Source organism: Sesamum indicum, linkage group LG3 (genome assembly GCF_026168435.1).
Source record: "Sesamum indicum cultivar Baizhima isolate 11 linkage group LG3, ASM2616843v1, whole genome shotgun sequence".
In the NCBI taxonomy this organism is placed as follows: domain Eukaryota; kingdom Viridiplantae; phylum Streptophyta; class Magnoliopsida; order Lamiales; family Pedaliaceae; genus Sesamum; species Sesamum indicum.
In genome coordinates this window covers 30161262-30182671 of record NC_142659.1, presented here as the reverse complement: position 1 = coordinate 30182671, position 21410 = coordinate 30161262, and the positions used below count along the sequence as shown (strand labels likewise).

Genomic DNA, 21410 nt, shown 5'->3' with positions numbered 1-21410 from the left:
GCCACGCTGGGAACATGGCTGCATCCTTTCATAAGGGGAAAGAACCCTAATCAGAACTGAAGCTGAAACCTTCTTGTGGCATTTTAGATACCAGAAGCATTTATTGTTGGGTTTAACTACTGAAGATTGTTTGATGTACCAGTAAGAAAATAAAGGTACCTTCCGTTTCATATATATGCTACACACCCCACTCAAATTCCACCACAAGATCATCTGGTAGAAGGGCAGAAAACAAAAGAACAACAAATGTTCATGTTTCACACAGCAATATGCTCAAACTTCAATAGTGCAACAATGCATGAGAAATGGCCCAAAAAAGACTCAAATATGATGATACCTTTGTCATGCAGCAACAGTTGCATGCTAAAATTATGATTAAAATCTCTACTCAGGCCTTCAATTATACACCCTGGGATTCAAACAATCAGATTCTAATCCTCAGAACTTTTCAATTGATAGGGTCATTTTGGTGCTTTTTGCTCAGCAAGAGAGATACAACCATATACAACTACTACTTAACAAAGGTATTACCATATGACTTGGTTTCCATGATAATTGTTCTGTCTTACTCATTAAGTGAGCTCAATTCCCACACTACTAAATACTATCACAGCATACAATTCAATCTAAATGGACAGAAAATTTTCGATTATTTTTAGAGCCATACTTGGTAAATTATAAGCCATGTAAGCTTCTTGAGGCAGAGTTTTGCCTGAACATGTGCAGCATACCAGCATGTACTGCAATGTAGACTTTGAAGTTTAGAATTGCAATTTAATTAATAGAGTACACCGTCAAGCAGCAGTAAATACCAACTGAAAGATAATGGTCTCTATGACAGTTGAAGGCTTTTCTTAGTTGGTGTGACTTCAGAATTAAGACCTGACGTTCGTAAACTCCATATATTTGGATTCTTATCTCAACAAGGAGACAGGCCAAAAGAAAACATAATAAAGTAAAATATTGATGACTGAGTGCTTTATCAATTGGAACTTATTATGATTTTTTCAACTTGAAAGTTTGTTATTTACAAACGAGAAATCACATAATACTTCGTCCACCTATTCCACAACAAGCTAGTACACAAACAATGTTCCCAATTGAAAACTAAGACCCAAAAGAACAATAAAGCTACAATCTAAACCACATAAATGTAAACAAAGTGCATATTGTTTGTTGCATACCATTACAATTCACTCCAGGACGGAGTTCTGACTATTACCACCACCACCACCGGCAGAAGTAGAACTAGATGAAGTCGCCCTCAAAACTGCCACCACCTCTTTCTTCTTCCTCTCCTCTTCGTACTCTGGATCATCCGTAGGCAACTCAAACCTACAAACTGGACACGAATTCCGCGACCCCAACCAGGGGACAATACACTCACCATGATACCCATGCCCACATGGCAAATTCTTTGCAAATTCACCCACATTCACCAAATCTTTACATATAGCACACACTATAGTGTTCTCCTCCTTGCCAATCACCACACTCTCCAAAGCCTCCACGGCAGCTTTTGCAGCTGGGGGAGCCCCACGCCTCCCTCCGCTGTCACTTTCAGCTAAATTTTGCAGCAACGCTTCATATCCAGCTGCATCAACATAATCCCCTGGATTCCCAACATAAGTATCGGAATCGGGAACCTGTAATCTCAGTTCGATCGAGTGGTCCTCCAGCCCCATTAAAATTTCTGCCCAATCGAGTACTCTATTGCGTCTCGTAGCCTGCGAGGCGAAATCCCTCAGACGAAGCCTAAGCACGTCGCGCCCCCTTCTTTGCATATCCTCCTCTTCATCTTCGTCACGCGTCTCAATCACTTCGATTTCATCCTCATCCTCACCATCGGATCTATTATCTTCAGTGCGCCGCTCCCGATTATCATCAGCCTCCTCCTCGTGGACGACTTCGACTGAATGCTCGTCATCGTCTTCATCTTCATCTTCGTCATCGTTGTCGTGGTCCCAACCATCGAGCTCGATGCGGAGGTAATCTTCGTCGGACGGATCGGAAGGGGGCGGGGGCGGCGCGTCCTCCTCAAGCGCGGCCTGAGCGATGAGGCGGAGTACCTGGATGAATTGATTACCAAAAGTGGGGTCGTCGATGGGGTCAGAGGCTGCAGGAGGAGTGGGGACGGCGGCGGCGATGGATTCAACAAAACCGTTCTTGCACTCATAGCAGACGATGTCGGGGAGATCTGCGAGGGTTTCGACTGCGACGCGCTTGTCGCAGTGGTAGCACCAGTACACAGAGGTGTCGTGGTCGGACCCGGGTTGGGATTGGGATTGAGGTTGAGTTCGGGTCGGGGACTGGTCGGATGGGGTTTCGGCCATTGAGAGAGGAAACGGTGATTTTTGTGTCTGGTGAAAATTGAGATATTGGCTCAGAAGAAGAGAGAAGAGCGTTCAGGTGTCGGAGTGGAGAGGAATTTAAAGATGGAAAGTGGGCCCTCGTATCATATCATATATATGTTTTATTTTGTTGGAAAATTTATGACCGTGCGATGAAGTTTTGGCAAAGTTGGCTTCTCTGCGGTTTCATGAAATCCTATTACCGAATTGTGAACTGAAGTCGCATTAGTGAATTGAGGGTGCAGGGGATTGGAGGAACAGTAACCAGGGTTGAGAGGCAGCCCCAGCTCCAGTGAGTGCCTAATTCATGTGTCGGTCTCAATGATTGAGAAAGGTACAACTCAATAAGTGGTGTGTACCATCACTACATCCTCTCTTTCTGCCTGCCCCTTTACAGTTTACTCTTTCTCCCGCTCAAAACAATTTATAGACTTGGCCACCTTTTTTCTTCTTATTTCATTATCAATTTAATTTACATGTATATCTTCAGCTTTACTGAACGAATTTTCTGAAAATTATGTTCTATTCCATGCAAATTTGCAGAATTTGAAATTTCTTGATTTTTTTAATTACAATAACAAAATGGGTAAAATTGGAGTTTGAATCTAAAATCTTTTTTTGTAATGATGCGAGCAAAAAACGCTCGTTAATTAAGTCCTTGAACCTGAAATCTTTGAGCCGAATCATTAATAAGTCTAAGAAAGAGGACTGCAAAAAAAAAAAAATATTAACATTCTAACGATCAAGTTAGTAGATGGTTATAGAATAAAATAGTAATGAGTGTTTAAAAGGTGAAAAAATAATTTTACTAATAAGAATGCTCAAGTAACGAGTTGATATGTGACTTTGTGTTAAGAGAACATTACACTAAATCGGAAAAAAAAGCCTAACTTCTATAGTTGACCTCTAGTGGATGAGGTGGTAAGATCTTAGGGGACTCGGGTTAGCAATTGCTACGGATGAATTTCCCCAAAATGAAAGGCGTTAGCACAAATCTCCAAGGAGTTATGGCCGTAAGGTGAAGTTATGATGGGATAAACTTTTTGAGAAATACACCCTGAGCTTTCAAGAGATACTTGGAAGCGTGAGCAACATCTATTCATTATTTTCTGAATCTTGTCACAGTATACGTAGGCGCCTACTTGCACTCTTGGCTGCCAAGTTAGCGTGAGGGCCTTGGCTAACGGCGGGGATCATAGCCCATTATCCAAAAGTCCGTATACGGGTCCAGATCAAGGGGGGCTATTCCTTCTTGGATGTGCACCTTAAGGCTCCCTTACCAGATTTCTATACAAATTTGGCCTCCAGATGGGCTAAGTCGATATTTGGATCATGCGGATTATTTGTGTATCATTCGGTAATGATAAAAAAAAAAAAAAAGACTATATCAATTATGATGAATTTATTTATGAGTCAATACTTTTTGCAAAGATATATGTGTAAGATATTATTGACTTATTACAAGATAATCTTAATATCAATTTTACACTCATTCGATAATTATAAAAAATTAAAATACGAGGATATCAAATCATCAAGATTGAAAAGTATTTTAAAATAATAGATATAGAAAATATGAAATACAAAGGTTTAGGGACAAGGGTCTTAGATCATCACCGGCTTTGGCTTCCCCACAATGAGGATGAATCTTCCCTTCTTGTTCTAATTTTGTTTCTTTCCTTTTGACCTTTATTTTTCCTTGTTGTTTAGTTGCGTCGTAATGTGATTATAAAACAATTCAATTATTACTTGCAGTCAGACATTCATATATATAAAAAACTCATAATTATTTGTTCAATCACATATAGTATGTTGGAAGTGGACCACTCACACCATAATGTAAAGGAAGAAAAATAAAAGGAAACTGATTTGAAGCAAAGAGACAAGCATCATAGCCAAAGAAACATATTCTGTTGTTTGTCGTTTAAAGTTTTGAGATACCACGCGCCACACACTTTGGTGGCCAGTTGACATTATAGTATAAGTTGATGAATACTAAACTGCTAGCGCATACAATTCCAACAAATTTGCCCTTATAAAAAGAAAGTGCCTTTATTTGGATAACCCCAAATTAAACTTGTTTTATGCGCTTCAATGATATTTTTTTTTTAACTCAAATCGATTTTAATCATACATGAACCAAATTATGTGATGTTGTAATATGAATAAAATAGAAGTAGAAAAAAGTAGGTAAATAATATAATCAAAATAGTAAGTACTAAAATTCAGAAATTTAATAATGTCAAAACTATGCCTAAATATTGAAAAATTGGATTTGGTTAGGCAGCAGCACAATCTTTACTTGGGGATAGAGAAAGTCGTACTTTATGGTTTGTTTTCATTTTTTCTTTCTCCAATCCACGAATTTGAATGGGTTCATATATTCAATGGACATTATTGAAGTTGAGAAGTAAATTGTAGGTACGTGACATGTCATTCATGACTTCAACTACTATGCCCACCGAGCATATAATTGAAGCCTAGATATTTTGAATCATGTCTATCCTTTAATCTAGTAAAAGAAATACAAATGGGCCTGTCCATGTTATAATTGGATCATGCATAGTTCCATGAACCTACATTAAATGGAAATCCTCTGCCGAGAAGAAGAAAGAGAGGATGTCTTCCCCACCTAAACCAGTCTAAAACCTATGTTGGATCCAATCATATTATATAAGTATTTCCAGTGAATGTATATAAGTAGGATCTAATATTCTCAAGTATTACTATGTGATTAGCGTGTAATCAAACAAGAACGATCAATAATACGATGATTATAACACTTGCGATATTATTTTAATTTAGTGTACCAAAGAAGTTAATTCTCAAGTACAAAAGATTTGGAGATTAGTAAGAAAATGTTGTCTCATATATAGACTAATCGAATAACTGCAGAGTCACCAACTTGTGTGATGTGCACATACTGCCATCTCATGTGTTCAGAAGCCCAATTTGGACCGGTGGAGAGGCTAGAGAAAACACTAAAACCTTGAAATGTGAACAATGTTTGAAAATCATTAGAAATCTAAGAGTGAAAGCAAGCAAGCTCTTCAACTGAAAGAGGATTTGAATGTAGAAACAACAAATTGAAGTATTATTTATGAACAATGGTACATATGAGTACATTTCATATGGCACAAATGGTTTCCAGAAAACTACCTCTTAGATTTTATTTATTAACACCCTAACAGAAAGCAAAATTGCATGGTACTACAATGGCAAAGCAAACAGATTAAAGCTAAAAGGGAAAAGAAGCTTGTAATGGTTTTTCTGTAGTAATTCTGAACCGCTAGTAGATTTAGTTTAACCGAAACGCGATAAGATGATGATACTGACGCTCCAAATTCAATGGTTATGGTGTTGAGGGAGGCGGAAGCGGACCTGAGACGCCGGCGATTTGACAGCGACGCCATGCCAACAGATGCCACCGCGGCACATTTCGTGGCCGTGATCGCGAGTCATCAGCGTCCTCGTGGCTTTGCGCGAGACATCCCACGTAAGGCTCGCAATCAGGATAAACGCCACCACCGCCGTGGAGAGGATGAGGACGCAGCTGCCGCTGAAGCTCCGGCCAGTGGCCAGGCCGTAAGCTTTCATAGCAGCAATCACCAACAGGTATAGAGTTGTCAAATTCCCCACCACCGCGTCGGAAATCGGCATGCTGTGGAGCTTTCTAAAGCATGAATTTGTCGGTGGGGGGGTGGGTGAAAATTGTAGGTTGAAGATTTGGAGAGGGTGGGGGGAAGGGATGATGATGAGCTTGGGGAGGAGGCAATTAAATGCTTGGGATGGGGGCCGTTTTAGGTGTGAAGAGGAGAGCCAACTTTTCTTTCGGTATCGAGCTTATCTCCTTTGGGCTCAGTGTTTGGTTGTCTTTTATAAAAGAATATAAGGTAAACACTAAGCAAATAAGCATCATCCCGCCGTTGCCAATCATGACCTCATTTCTATATAACCAAAAATCATGAGGCCACTACACTCCCAAACTCATCAACTCTAATTCCTTATGATATTTATAAGGGAAATTCTAATTAAGTCCGATCACATTTATTATAATATAAATATATTACAATTATTTTATAATTAATTTGGTGTGATGGAATAAAAGGACGAACTCCGAACTACCTTAAAGCCTAAACCAATCTTAGTCAGTGCATGCTTTAAAACCCAAATTAGGTATGGAGAGGCTCTCCAAATTTTTAATTTTTAGACAGTTGAGTCAATCACAGTCTACATTGTGTGGTATCTTTAGTCCTTTGGTCTTGTACCATAAAATACAATTAAGAATATTGGGTAAATTTTAATAATATTTTATTTGAAATAATCAAGTATATCGAGAAATATCTATAAATATGACTATCTAATCCAATCATATTAAAGTGACGTAATCTATTAAAGTAATAACTGTCGACGAGGGAAGGGGAATAGCGATTGGGAGGGGGGAGAGGAGGCGGCCACACTGGGAAGGGAGAGGGATGCAGGTGGCAGCGCAACCGCACATCTGGGATGAGGGAGGATGGCTATGACCTGTTGATTTTTGTCGCATTAGATTTGAGTCGTTGATTTATAAAATAAAAAATTTAATAATTTTAATTATAACATGAATACTTTTTATAATTAAATAAAGTACAAAAAAACAAAAAAAATGACTGCATGTAATATGTAATATATAAAAAATCAAAACTTGCGAGAAATTTTGCTCAATTTCAAAATAACGGAGGGCTTTTTTTCCAGCTCGTTTTTTTTTTTTTTTAAAGAAAAGATTTTATAATAGAGTTTGTATATAACCCAAAACCCCGGTCTTCAGATGCCCCACGAAAACTCCACGCCTACTAAGGCAACGTCAAGCGATGGAAGCGTTCGACGTAGTATGAAATTCATTTGCACCGTCATAATTTCCATTTTCCACACTGCCAATTTCAAACCAATCAGAACGCTCTTACTCGTGATTAACTCTTGTAAGAAACCTGGTTGTATATATTTCACTCACACTCTTCACTCTCACTTGGCTCAACAACAATCTGGATTTTCCTAGCAAATCAGAATGAGGAAGTGGACGATCTCCGTTCTCTTTCTGTTATGCCTTTTGTTTCTTTTTCCAGATCAAGGTACTAAATTAAGTTATTCATTATTTATGATGCGTTTATCTTGGCGATTAATTAATGAAGCATTTCGAAGAATGTTTCATCGACGTGCTTCAGTTTTATTGTTTTATGCTTGTTTGGTCGCAATGTTTTATCTTTTGTTTTTGAAGTCTCCATGGATATTGAAACATTTTAGGTAGGAAAATACATGTAAATGCAAAAGGTGATTCAGATGCTTCGGTTGATCCGCCGAAGGTGGAGGAGAAGATCGGCGCTGTTCCAAATGGATTATCTACCGATTCCAATGTCGCTAAAAGGTATTTGATCGTTTTGATGGAAATTTATTCATATTTATTTCGTGAACAAGAAATGTACGTTTATATTATTTGCTGCTGTGATTTAGAGAAGCGGAGTCTATGTCAAGAAGAACGCTCCGAGCCAATGCAGAGAGGTTTGAGTTCCAGGCAGAGGTCTCGCGGCTGATGGATATTATTATCAACTCTCTTTACAGCAACAAAGATATTTTTTTGAGAGAGTTGATCTCAAATGCTTCAGACGTATGTCATTTTCTTGTTTTGTGTTGTCTGCTTAGCCTTTAAGAGTATATTTCGGAAAATATACGAGTTTGATCTGTGGATTTTGTTGGTTATTTAGGCTCTGGACAAGATTAGATTCTTATCGCTTACTGACAAGGAAGTTTTGGGTGAAGGTGACGATGCCAAGCTGGAGATGCAGGTTAGTTTTTAATGGATAACAATGTTGCTTAGATTTTCCCGTGTAGTTCTGAGAAAGCTTAACAGTATGAGGTTGTTATTATATTGTTATATAATGCTTTGAATAGTACATTTATAATGGCTTTATATAGTAGTTTCAGGATTTATAAGCTTGTATAGCTGAAATTGTATGAATTTCACAAGGATATTTGAATAGCAAATGACTGTTTACTGAAGCTTGTAACAATTTGAAGTTTGAGCAGTTCACTTTACATTGTTGCAGTAGAAAAATTTTGAGTAGCTGAAACAACAATGTGCACAATTTATTATTATACTTGAATCATTTTCAGAAAATTAATTGACTCATTCTGATCTCTCATGTCACGGATTTAATCTATGCAGATAAAGTTGGACAAAGAAAAAAAAATACTTTCAATCCGTGATAGAGGTATAGGAATGACTAAGGAGGACTTAATCAAGAATTTGGGTACCATTGCTAAATCCGGAACTTCAGGTATTCATACTGATCTGAAGCAAGCATAATTATTGCTTTAAAACTTGCTATTCTCTAGGTTTTTGTTGCTTAAAAGTAATCATTCACTTATTATTCATAATTTTTTGTCTATATAGCATTTGTGGAAAAAATGCAGACAAGTGGAGATCTTAACCTCATTGGGCAATTTGGTGTTGGATTCTACTCAGTATATCTTGTTGCCGATTACGTTGAAGTGATTAGCAAACACAATGATGATAAGCAGTATGACTTTTTTGACCTCCATTCTTTATAATAGATTTTCCCTTGCAGATGGTAATGTTATGATGTTTGAAATTTCTAACCACTTCCAGGCATGTCTGGGAGTCAAAGGCTGATGGGGCTTTTGCTATTTCAGAAGATGAGTGGAATGAGCCACTTGGTCGTGGAACTGAAATCAGGTTGCATCTCAGAGATGAAGCACAGGAGTACTTGGATGAGTACAAATTGAAGGTTGGTAGTCTGTGTACTGTCTTTTATCCTTGAGGTGTAAGTAGTTGGAGTTTTCCATAACTGTGACAGCTTAGATTGGATGAGAAGCCTCTGGAGATTGTGCATCTGGTAATTTACCAAGCGTAGAATATACTATGCGTAGGACATTGGTAATTCACACTTGAAGTTTAGCCACTTCTAGTAATTCTTTTTCTCTCTTCCACTTCTGATTATGTGGCCCCAACTTCAGTTCTGTATGGCACAGTTTTGTTGATATTTCTAGAAATGGCATGCATTTGTTTCTATCATGTGGGATGATTACTTTGATCCATGTTTGGCGATCTATAATTCTACATATTTGGTTTATAAATATCCAGATAGCTGTGTTGATTTGTATTTGGATCTCTTTAAGCATTGAAGGGTCACTTGAAAGACAATTAGTAAATGTCTTGGGAGAAACCCATGTTGGACATTTGACTTAGACTTAAATGCCTTTAGCTTGGTTACAGTTCTCTTTCTCTCCTGTCAGTACAAAGATAAATTCTGGTTTGATCTTTTTAGGAGTATTTCGTATACGTAATTGTTTCAACTTAATATCATTATAAAGTGACAAGTACAATAAGACATGAGGCGGAGGATTAAACCATTAAGTAGTGATATTTGAGCTAAACTTGTTCACGAGAACCATCTATGGTTTTCACCTATAATAAGTTTGGGATCACAATACATTTTGTTGATTTATCATACTTTTTTAAATGTCGCATCATTATGTATCATCGTCGAGGCTATAACAAATCGAATCTATTTTTTTGTTGCAGGAGTTGGTGAAAAGGTATTCTGAATTTATCAACTTCCCTATACACCTATGGGCTAGCAAAGAAGTGGATGAGGAGGTTCCTGCAGATGAAGATGAGTCCAGTGTTGATGAGGAAACACGTACGCATGATTTATGTGTAGAGCTTCCTTTGTAATTGTACATGTTCTGTCACTGATTTTATTTGAATGATATTAGTAAAGGTCTGCATGCATGAAGTCTCATTTCTCACTGCACTCCATGAACAGCTGAAAATAAATCTTCTGAGGAAGAGGAAGATACCGATAAAGATGAGGATGAGAAAAAATCTAAGACCAAGACAGTGAAGAAAACTACCTATGAGTGGGAACTTCTGAATGATGTGAAAGCTATATGGCTAAGGAATCCAAAGAAGGTGACTGATGAAGAATATACAAAATTCTATCACTCTTTGGCCAAGGTGTGTGCCATATCCAGCCTAGTGGATCATATGCAGCCCAAGTGTTACTATCTTCTAGGGGAGCTCCTTTACGGTTTTCATTAACATATTTACCTCCACTGGCAGGACTTTGGTGATGAGAGGCCTTTAACATGGAGTCACTTTACTGCTGAAGGTGATGTTGAGTTCAAGGCTGTACTATTCGTGCCTCCCAAGGCTCCTCATGATCTGTATGAGAGTTACTACAAATCAAAGAATTCCAATTTGAAATTATACGTCAGACGGGTGTTTATCTCAGATGAATTTGATGAACTTCTGCCCAAGTACCTGAACTTCTTGAGGGTAATCTTTGTTTTCTCAAACTCGTGGAATGTTAATGTTATGATTATATTGAGCATTGGGATGTGCTCCTTACTGTATTGGGTTATCAGGGACTTGTTGATTCTGATACCTTGCCACTTAACGTATCAAGAGAAATGCTACAACAGCATAGCAGCTTGAAAACAATAAAGAAGAAACTCATTCGCAAGGCCCTTGATATGATTCGCAAAATTGCTGATGAGGACCCTGATGAGTCTAGTGATAAAGACAAGAAAGGTATGACACAGACTAGAGATACTTGTATCTGTTACAAGAGAACTTTTGCCCGGAGTTCGCAAGTCAACAAAACGAATTCAAAGTGCTTATTGAAGTAGTGCATTTGCTTTTATCTTTCTTGCAGTTATACATGAAGGAAAATAAGTATTGATGTTGTTATATGTGTTGTTTTCTGTTTACCTCTCCAACCCCTCCAACCCAAGCCTCATTTGATTATGAAATTCAATGCTGCTGCAGGTATTGAAGAATCCAATGACAGCAGAGACAAGAAAGGCCAATACATGAAATTCTGGAATGAATTTGGCAGGTCAATTAAGCTCGGTATTATTGAGGATGCAACTAACAGAAACCGCCTGGCTAAGCTTCTTCGGTTTGAGACGTAAGGAGATCAGGGTATATTACAACCTTTTGCAATCTAAACAATAAGTTCTTTTGAAAGATTAATATTGTGGTGTTTTGCTCTTTGCAGCAATAAATCAGACGGTAAATTAACTTCACTGGATCAATACATCTCAAGAATGAAGTCTGGACAAAAAGATATCTTTTATATTACTGGAACAAGCAAGGAACAATTGGAGAAATCTCCATTCCTTGAGAGGCTGACAAAGAAGAACTACGAGGTAAGCTTTCATCCAAGTGTCAATGACCTCATGGCTAAAGGTCTATTCCTGTACTTTTCAGTATATATACCTGAAAGTGCTTTTCCTGTGAGCTCACACCCTTAAATTTTCAATTTTCACTTGCAGGTTATTCTCTTCGCTGATCCAGTGGATGAATATCTGATGCAATATCTGACGGACTATGAAGACAAGAAGTTCCAGAACGTATCTAAAGAGGGACTGAAAATAGGGAAGGATTCGAAAGACAAAGCACTTAAGGAGTCATTCAAGGAGTTGACTAAATGGTGGAAAGGTGCCCTTGTCAGCGAGAATGTTGATGACGTGAAAATAAGCAACCGTTTGTCAGGCTCACCATGTGTAGTAGTGACATCAAAGTATGGTTGGAGTGCAAACATGGAAAGGATAATGCAGTCTCAAACTCTCTCAGATGCTAGGAAGCAGTCTTACATGCGCGGCAAAAGAGTGCTTGAAATTAATGCAAGGCACCCAATAATCAAGGAGCTTCGAGAGAGAGTAGTGAAGGACCCTGAGGTACTTTTGACTCAGTATCTAAGACATGGCTTTTCTCTTTGTGATGTTGTAATCTTGATTAAATCTTTCATCCTCTTCCTTCTACAGGATGAAAGTGTAAAGCAAACAGCACAACTCATGTATCAGACAGCCCTTCTGGAGAGTGGTTTTATACTAAATGATCCCAAGGATTTCGCTTCCCGAATCTACAGCTCGGTGAAAAACAGCCTCCGAATCAGCCCGGATGCAACAGTTGAGGAGGAAGACGATGTAGAAGAAGCCGAGGCTGAACCCAACACAAAAGAAACAGGATCGTCCTCTAAGAGTGAAGAAGAAGATGTGAAGGACGAGTTGTAGGCTTACTTTCTCTTAGATCGTCCCTCTAATGAGAAAATCATTGAGATGGTGCTTTCTTGTTAGAGGCATTGGTTAGGATTTAGAATTGCCAGTGTCAATTTGTAGGTCAGTGCAAACATAAGCACCACGGATTTTGTGCTGCTGCATTCCTTTGTCTACAAACTGTTTGGACTGCGGCAGTGTGTTTTCTCTCTGAATTGTAGAATGCTAATTTATATTTCCTTATTCTTTATTTCAGTCTTTTGTGAAAGTTACTATGGTTTCAAACTGATAATACAACTGAAGAGAGGTTTCCCATGCACCCCTATGTGCCCCCCCCCCCCCCCCCCCCCGAAACTTGTTCTATTTTTGTAGAACGTGAAGCTTGAGAGAAGTACGGGGAAACAATTTAACTAATCTCAATGCCATTGTGTTTCACAAAACATGCACCGTCAAATTGTCCATCTCCTGTGGTAGCATCTGCACTGTTAAATATGGTAAATTGCATTAACTCTTTTAAAATCAGATTTAAATATACAAACAAATCCATGTTATTTACAAAATTACAAGTAAACTTTTTAAAGTTGCAGGTGCAAAATCGACAATTTTCAGCATGTGCAATTCGCAAAACAGTCCTTGGTAAATGCCCATTGTGAATCTGTTTATTCTTAAATTCTCCAACTTACTAACGACGCAAGCTTTTGCAAGTTAGCGATGAAACTTGAAATCTTATAATTTCAAATGCAGAACAGATGCATGCCATAATTTTCTCATGATTGGAATTTATGTTGTTTTTAATTCAACACATGATCATCACTTTTGCCAAATGAAAGCAAAGTGCGAGAGGAGAGAGCTTTACCAAAAATACAAGATTCCTGTGTCTTCATCAGATACATCTTATCTCAGGCACAACATTGAACCGCACAAATCAACCTTTAATTGCAACCGTCCACCAATAAAATAATAATAATAATAATAATTACACTCTTATTTCTTGAAATTTTAGTGTAATTATTCGTTTGATTTGAGAAATTACATTTAAATCTAACAAATAAGTCCCCTCGTTAGTCAAAATTCATCAAATCTGCTGATATTAACAAAAAAAAAAAAAGAAATAAAAATTGATATTTACTCTCGATTAACTTATTATTGACTTATTGCAAATCAAATAATTTTTTTATGATTAAACTACCTTTATAATGGTGAAGATATACGTCCTCTCATGCATTAATGCATGAAGACGTATAAGAATAATTTGATCATAAAAATATTTATTTGACCTGCAATAAATTTGTAATAAGTTAATCGAAAGTAAACATAGATTTTTTTTTCATTTTTTTGTTAATATTAGTAAATTTGGTGAATTTTGACTAACGGGAAATTTATTTGTTAGACAAAGCAAACCTCAGGGATGTTTAATGTAATTTCTCAAACTACAAAAGAATTTATATGTAATTACATCAAACTTTAAAGAAAAAAGTGTAATTATCTCTGAAAAAACATCACTCGCTCGTGAAGTTTTGTTTAGTTAGAGCCGCGTCCCCAAAAACTAAAGAGTCGGACGCTTAGCGCATAAAGGTGAATAAATGAATCACAAGACTGATGGATCTATCTGTCTATTCCTTTATTTATGCATTCATTTCTCTACTCTTTAAGATAAAATATATTTATTTAAAAAAATCAAAAAGTTCTCCATCTAAGGAAGCAATTAAACTTCCTTACACATTGCGTTTGAATCTATAGATTCGAAGATAGGAATTTTGAATATCAAACAAGTGTCGTTATAAGACCAGTCAATTTTGAAGTTGGCAATTTAGGACATCAAGTATAATTTTTGGTGCAATTTGAGGACTCTGGCAGCCAATGTCTCAAAAAATGACCGAAAAATGATGATGTGACATTTTTTTAGAGTTTTAGAATTGGGGTTTTTGCTAACAAAACTCCAAAAATCAAATCATTGCTACATAGGAGGCTTATCATTGTCCAGTCATTTATGGGGTCTTTGGTGGCCGGAATCCTTAAATTACACAAAAGTTTAAATGTAATATGATAAATTGCTAACTCCAAAATCGAATGTACTTATAGTACTACTCTCCATAATGTGTTGGATCAAAATTGCAATTCAATGATCTGAAATATAACAAATTCTTCAAATCTGTTTAAATAATTCCACATTAAAAAGAATCTTAAATCATTTTGAATGATATTTTGTGAAATATATATATGTATGGTAGGTAGGTAAGAGGGCATGGTGGCAGACAATACATGATTCCATGAAATATTATGGTTGGAATGGTAAAAGAATGAGACTAACTACCAAGCTTGTTCTTCCAGTAAAGTAAAGTAGCCAAGCTTTGCTTAAAAGAGCATCCACCAACCACTACTTATACACCTCAACAAAAAGTTTCATCATCAAGCAATCTCACCTGCTTTTTCTTTTATTATCATAAATATATATCTCTCATTTTTCTAACTAAATATTACAATTAAAGAAAATAAAATACCATCTATATCTTAATTTGTTCATTAATCAAATGGGTGAAAAAAATAATTAGTATAACACTGTTAAGTAATATATTTGATCAGTTTGATAAAAAAAAAAATAATAGTTATAGAGTAGTGTGTCATTAATTTCTGTACACATATGAGCTTGCAAAATTGTGGTTTTGCTATCATTGTGTGTGAGAATGAGAATCTCTCAATTTGGATGATTCCTATAACTGAAGCAAAATTGAGATTGAGGACAAGATTAACGTTGTTGCACTAATGAGATCCAAATTATGTGATGAGCCTCCGGTCACGAAATTTGGCAGCCACGGCGGTAGGTTATTGTCTTGTGCCTGAGAACTCGACCCATCGGCTGGTAGCCCGCTTGTGGTTCCGGCCGCCATCCCTGGTGGTGAAGAGTCTCTTGAAGATTTCTGACTGCAAAAGATTGATTGCTAGTTAATATGTGCAATCCAAAGTTTTAGCATTGGTCTGATTTTTCTAATATAATTAATATGGAGCTTAAAAAATGTTACATTATTGCGTATATAATTTGAGGCTTAATGAAATTAGATTTGAAATTAAATGAAACAGTTACATTATACAGTTTAAAGTTAACATAAATTTGAGGTACACATTACAAAGCAAAGGTTTTGCAAGGAAAAAGTTAAACCAGATACACACGTCCACTCAAGTGAAAAAAGTAGATCTTATAGTACAATATTAGAAAGCAAAGTCACTAAAAGATTCTTCTCATTTGCTTCCTTTATTACTACTACTATTCTTGTGGGAAAAAAAAAATTGCATTTTACGTCTCACAAAATAGTTTTATTATTATAATTTCATTATTTTTTAATTCATCACGTTGCATCTCATAATTCTTAAAAATTTATAATTAATTTTAATTCCAAATTTTAACTCTGTTAAATTTTTTTACGAAAGCAACCTTAATGATCTTTACTCTTTTATATTAAATCTAAGTGCTTAACAAAATTATGCTTTTATAGAATACCGAGTGGGAAGAGCAGTTTACCTTATCTGAAAGATGAAAATGACAGTAATTAAAGTAAATATGAGGATAAGATTACAAATAATTTTGCAGGGAAAATGAATCTTCCGTACCTTGTGTGTGAAGGGCAGAATGTAATCGTATAATCTGCTCCACTACACGTAAAAGTACTCGTAGCATCATCGTACGCGTAGCTGTACGATTTCGGGCATGCATTCTTGAATATCTCCGAGTACATCGACGGCCGACACGTATCCGGCGACCCGTACGCCCCGCTACAACAATACTCTGGGCTTCTAAACGCCTCGCACGCACTCTTACATGCCTGCCCCTCCCCTGCCCGCAGCTCTTTGGGGCACATACTGTTCAGATCGGTTACGCACCCAGTCGAACCACAAGTGCCCGAACCGCCCACCGTTTCGATGAGCATGGGCAGGTTGTAGCCGTCAACAAGGCTGACGTCGTAGAAATCTTGGGCGGCGCCTGAGCCTATAGTGAATTCAGCTAAAGTGGCGGGCGGCGTCGCACCACCGCCATTGCACTCCATTTGGTTGGAGCCGCAGTCGCCTGTGGCGCAGCTACCCTGACCGGTGGCGGAGTCAAATGAGCATCCGGTACGGCCCCAGAATCTGCCGGACCAACCCGGCTGAGCTTGGAATGACCTGGTGGCGCCGGGTTGGAGTTGGAAACCGGTGGTATCTAGACCGGAGCTGCCGGCATTGGAGAGTATTCCGGGCCACACGGTGTAGTCGCATCGGTTTACTAGCGTAAATGTAGTCCCTAAACTACCTGAAAAACATTAGAAAACAAGAAGATGAGGTAATGAGCACTATACATGCAATGTAAGAAAAATGGGAAGGTTCATTGCAAGAATTAATTAGTGTACCTTTGGGATTAATAGAGAGGAAAAAGAGGGTGATGATATAAAGAGAGTAGGAATTAAAAGGCCATGGAGAGGACATTGGGAGGAGTGGACGATGAAAATGTGGTCGGACGAGGAGAGTGATTGCAATTGTATGTGAGAGGGTTTTGGAGATATTGATGAAAGCAGCTGCAAGAACATATACACATATGGGATTGAGAGAGAAAACTGGGTGGTATCCATCAAAAAAACTCTATGTTGTATATATATATACTTTGTATTTGTTGATGCAACTTTTTCTGCGTGGGCATTTGTTGACTATGCATTACTTTTTCTATATATTAAATCTAAAGGTATGGAAGATTGATAGTATAAGATGGATATAATATACAGTACTAGGTATAATGCTCAAATGAAATAAGTTAGAGGAGGGTACGTGTTTGCTGAGTGTAAACCGACCCAATAGCAATTAAAATTGACATAGAGTATCTTTTTTATTAGGGGTCAATTACAACTAATGACTATAATTAGAACTTAGATTGCCCGGAAAATGAAAAAGGCAATAATTTGTTAGGATGCGTAATTACTACTGCAGTTGAATTAATTATATAATTAAGTGAAATGTACTTGTTGTTGTGTGATTTGTAATCATTTCAAAAGAATAATTGATTATATAATAATTAAGTGTATCATAATTACTATATAACTGATTTGATTCACCCATACTTAAAATTTTAGTAAGAAATATTGTTTGAAGGGGATGTGATTGGGATAATTGTATGGTGGTTTGGTTTTACTCAAGTTATGGAGTTGATTGATTGATTGATTGATTAACGGAGTGGGGATTATAAGCTGATAATCATATTAGAATGAGAGGATTTGGGACCTAAGAGCTTCATTAACTTTATTGGTTGGTGAAAAAAGGTATTTAAGAATGAATTGAGGTAATTAAGTTATAAATGTGAATGATATGGAAACATGATGATGGGAGTAAAAAGGCAAGAGAGTGGGTGTTTCCTGTGGAGGCAATTGGGGTTGGGTTCCGGCAGTGGGCTTGTGAGGGAGTAAGTAGATTAGATGTATATAGTGGGCCTACCCAAAATGTAAAGATTTCCGTACATGCCCACTTAGGTAACCTTTCCCTCTCGTTGGTTTGAAATATAGGACGATAGATGGACCCATCATCCTAAATTTCTCCATCAATCCATCTAGTGGAAAACAAAACAGATCTTGTGGACCAGATCTATGGAAACGTAATACAAAAAAAGACATCCAAGTCAGGATGGCCGAGTGGTCTAAGGCGCCAGACTCAAGTTCTGGTCCTCGTGAGAGGGCGTGGGTTCAAATCCCACTTCTGACAACCTTTTGGGTTTTTTTGGTCTCTCACTTCCGACAGCTCGGTGACACATGTTTGTTCTGGAAAAGGAAAATGGAGATATTCACCATTGTTGGCTTTATATTTTGCGCTGTCTTTGAAAATTAACCACCTACATATATAATAAATAATAAAAAGATGTAGGTGAAAAGGAAAAAGATACAAAAAAGAAAAGGGGAAAAGCAAACCAGCTGCGGCATAGACATCATCAATTCAACATATATATATATATATATGTAAACCCCTGCTGCGGGCTACGCAACAGTATGTAATATATCCTAGTTGTAAAGGCAGAGTGAAGCGAGTATGAAGACACATGCTGCTATCGTGTAAAGAGGAATCTTCTACCACCTTCCACCTACTCAATCCATTGCATTCATGCAATAATCTTTTTTCTACATACATACATATATATATGTAGAAATCTACATGTACATATTGTATATATACAGTATGTATATACCTGTTTTGCAGGTATATATATAGTATAGTATAGAAGTCAAATTGCATATACAGTGCAGAGTTAATTGGTTGACGTAGCTTTATTTGGGATAAGATGATGTTTTCGATAAAGTTGGGAGGATGTGGTATTTTAAGATTTGCCCATATATATGTAAAGAGATGATGCAATTATTAATACTATTCAAAGGAAGAAAAAGAAACATGCATGGCAAAAAAGACACCAGTCAAGAATCATGCATGGTTGATGACATGAAAAGTAGGCCTGCTTACACACCCCAACGCTATTGCATGTTGACACATACACATACACATACATGCATGCATATTATTACAAGTAGAAAAAAAACCTTCTAGATAATATTAATTTGAGCAATAGATCATAGCTTCTTGAGTATGCTATTAATGTTAACCACAAATGAGTTTGGAGAACCCCTTGCATCAACAAGTATAAATAGGCATATTGTATCCGATGTGGATTGTGTATAGAGAAAAAACTACTAACACATACAATCTACCCTTTATTCTTCAAATCTCAAACTAGTATTCCTTCAACCATCATTCCCCTTTTCTAAATTAAAATGCTAAGACATATATATACACACACATATTTTGATCCCATTTGCAGACATCAACTTTTGACCCTTGTTCTCTTTTTGGATATTGTGGACTTAAGTGTTTGTGTTTGGGATAGCTGCGGATCCAGGAGTCCTATCACTATCACCGGTATATATGAAATTGAAATCTCAATTATGTAGCTCTAAGTTAGCCGTTTCATTAAATATTGAATCAAAAAAACACCCAATTAAATAGGTTATGCGCACATTTTTTATTATTTTAGTACTCAATATACGATTTTTTTTTAAATAAAGTTATAGAATAAAAATGTCAACATGAATTTGCGCAGTACTAAAATTATCAGCCCCATATTTATAGGATTACAGGTGATATTTTCCCTAACATAATCTTACTATTAGTAGCATTTAATAAATAACAAATTAAGTATTGTAGCTATCTTGAAAAGGATATATAATTTTAGATTATTGTTTGGTTTTGGTAAATGGGCAGAGAAGAATTGGTGATAAAGTTAGAATGATTTGAGTGTTTAGGAAAGGAAGATAAGGGTTTGATGAAGACGTGATGACCATATCCAAATTAAAGCAACCAACCTTTGGTCCTTGAGAAAATGAACTATATAGCTAGGGAATGTACGTATAATTAATGTAGGTGCATGAAAACGTTGTCTGTCGTGAAAAGAGGCGCAGCCGCAGCCGCACCAAGGATCCATGCATTTCTTTACCCTTTCAGCTGTTTATGCTTTAATTTCTCTGACTGGGCCAGAGATCGATCTGGATAAGATTTCCAACCACAGAATTGAAAAGCTAGCAAGCAATTACGGTATTAATTTTTGCATGGGAGTTGAAAGGAAGATTGTGTTGTGCTGGGTGGGCTTAAATATAATTTACCCGTCTTAACCGAAAAGCGTAAAAAGAAAAGGTAAATTGTATTATTTTTAGTGTTATAGGAGGATAAATTGTACTTTGTTTTTTCACAGGGACATTTTTACACATTTTTGTTAACACGGAAGGGTAAATTATATTTAACCCGCACACGTAAGCAAAACGAGAACCATAACGTGGATTGAATTTTATGTTGCAATTTCAATTGCATCTTCTAGCTACTCAATTTTACATTATGTATACAAAAATTATATCATTGATTTTATTTAAAAGAAAAATAATACACGTAAATTGTATAAAATGAAATAGAAAATTTGGTGTCATGGAAGTGTCAAAAAGGGTGTATACATAATTAGTAAATATCTTCTTAGTTAAGTTATCTTTTGTATTTTTGTAGATAAATATGGATTAATTACGTAAGTCGGGGGATACATAAAATCAGAAGCCCCTTTATGGATTTAATTAGCTAAAGTCAATTCCGTGTTTAGAATGACTTATTGTTATAATTGATTTTTTTTCTGATATGTAAAATCAATCTTTAATTTTATATATATATATATATATAAGTCCTCTAATTAAATCTTGATATAATAAATCATAAAATAAATATGCAAATCATGTGATTAAATACTTTGGTTAAGGTAAAGAAAACTAAAAGATAAATTAAAGTATTCAATATTCCAAATTTGAGATTATTGTATATATACATATACATACATATATATATGTATCTACAATTTTTCCAAGATAATTAATTACTAGATAAAACATTAATGTTGTGTAGAAAAGTAATAATATTATACCAATAATAGTAATAATAATAAATTGGAAAATTTAGAAATCAAAAATGTCAAACTTGAACTAATACCTCAACTTGACCATAACCAAGTCGGCCCAGTTGTGTATGACCAGGCCTTGGGCTCAAGGCCCAATCCTAATTCTCTACGAATCTTACACGAAAAATATTTTTCTCTTTTCCATTCAATGGATAAGGCATGCTAAGAAGTAAGAAGTCCCATTTGCCAACAACTTTTATAAAAATCCTAATTTTATGTGTAATTTGGATAGATGGATTTAAAATTATGAATTTTAAAATTTTAACAATTATTATTTGAACTTATTTAAATACTTTTAAATTTTTTAGTTATAAAATTTTCAGTAGATACTGATGTTTAATGTTTAATGTTGGAGGGATCAAAATATTCCATGCACATAGCCACATACCACCCTTTTTTCCTAAAATTGCATTCTGATAGAATGATTTCAAATTTTTATTGAATATTGATATATAAATTTTAATTTTTTTAAAATTCTTTTTTTCAAACGCGACTAAGAGATGAGCAAGAATAAG

The 21410-nt window shown here is 36.3% G+C and overlaps 4 protein-coding genes and 1 non-coding gene across 5 annotated transcripts; 2 read left to right on the top strand and 3 right to left on the bottom strand.

Annotated features, from left to right (window-relative positions):
- Nucleotides 1-975: 975 nt before the first annotated feature.
- Nucleotides 976-2420, bottom strand: CIP8 (COP1-interacting protein 8). The gene has a single exon (XM_011076389.3). It carries the CDS (start codon nucleotides 2331-2333, stop codon nucleotides 1194-1196), a length of 1140 nt encoding a protein of 379 aa, XP_011074691.1. The 5' UTR covers nucleotides 2334-2420; the 3' UTR covers nucleotides 976-1193.
- A 3004-nt stretch (nucleotides 2421-5424) lies between these two features.
- LOC148788882 (uncharacterized) lies at nucleotides 5425-6245 on the bottom strand. The gene has a single exon (XM_088878375.1). It carries the CDS (start codon nucleotides 6009-6011, stop codon nucleotides 5697-5699), a length of 315 nt encoding a protein of 104 aa, XP_088734501.1. The 5' UTR covers nucleotides 6012-6245; the 3' UTR covers nucleotides 5425-5696.
- Nucleotides 6246-7180: 935 nt separating this feature from the next.
- LOC105159350 (endoplasmin homolog) lies at nucleotides 7181-12682 on the top strand. The gene is made up of 15 exons (XM_011076388.3): nucleotides 7181-7459; nucleotides 7632-7752; nucleotides 7839-7992; nucleotides 8090-8170; nucleotides 8551-8662; nucleotides 8779-8905; nucleotides 8995-9133; nucleotides 9931-10048; nucleotides 10175-10365; nucleotides 10471-10686; nucleotides 10776-10941; nucleotides 11179-11320; nucleotides 11411-11561; nucleotides 11688-12092; nucleotides 12180-12682. The coding sequence occupies exons 1-15, from the start codon at nucleotides 7396-7398 to the stop codon at nucleotides 12426-12428; spliced, it is 2436 nt and encodes an 811-aa protein (XP_011074690.1). The 5' UTR covers nucleotides 7181-7395; the 3' UTR covers nucleotides 12429-12682.
- Nucleotides 12683-14811: 2129 nt separating this feature from the next.
- LOC105159349 (thaumatin-like protein 1) lies at nucleotides 14812-17107 on the bottom strand. The gene is made up of 3 exons (XM_088878469.1): nucleotides 16790-17107; nucleotides 16017-16692; nucleotides 14812-15332 (listed from the first exon to the last, which is right to left on the bottom strand). Exons 1-3 carry the CDS (start codon nucleotides 16863-16865, stop codon nucleotides 15122-15124), a joined length of 963 nt encoding a protein of 320 aa, XP_088734595.1. The 5' UTR covers nucleotides 16866-17107; the 3' UTR covers nucleotides 14812-15121.
- Nucleotides 17108-18041: 934 nt separating this feature from the next.
- Nucleotides 18042-18125, top strand: TRNAL-CAA (transfer RNA leucine (anticodon CAA)). The gene has a single exon. It is a non-coding gene; the product is annotated as a tRNA-Leu (tRNA).
- Nucleotides 18126-21410: the final 3285 nt, after the last annotated feature.

Excerpts from the sequence above, each read along its gene's own strand:
- CIP8 (XM_011076389.3), bottom strand. The coding sequence starts at position 2,333 with ATGGCCGAAACCCCATCCGACCAGTCCCCGACCCGAACTCAACCTCAA.
- LOC148788882 (XM_088878375.1), bottom strand. The coding sequence starts at position 6,011 with ATGCCGATTTCCGACGCGGTGGTGGGGAATTTGACAACTCTATACCTG.
- LOC105159350 (XM_011076388.3), top strand. The coding sequence starts at position 7,396 with ATGAGGAAGTGGACGATCTCCGTTCTCTTTCTGTTATGCCTTTTGTTT. Across the intron at positions 9,134-9,930 it reads TGGATGAGTACAAATTGAAG|GAGTTGGTGAAAAGGTATTC; the intron begins GTTGGTAGTCTG and ends TTTTTGTTGCAG. Across the intron at positions 10,366-10,470 it reads TCTATCACTCTTTGGCCAAG|GACTTTGGTGATGAGAGGCC; the intron begins GTGTGTGCCATA and ends CTCCACTGGCAG.
- LOC105159349 (XM_088878469.1), bottom strand. The coding sequence starts at position 16,865 with ATGTCCTCTCCATGGCCTTTTAATTCCTACTCTCTTTATATCATCACC. Across the intron at positions 16,693-16,789 it reads CCTCTCTATTAATCCCAAAG|GTAGTTTAGGGACTACATTT; the intron begins GTACACTAATTA and ends AATGTTTTTCAG. Across the intron at positions 15,333-16,016 it reads TTCTGCCCTTCACACACAAG|TCAGAAATCTTCAAGAGACT; the intron begins GTACGGAAGATT and ends AATCTTTTGCAG.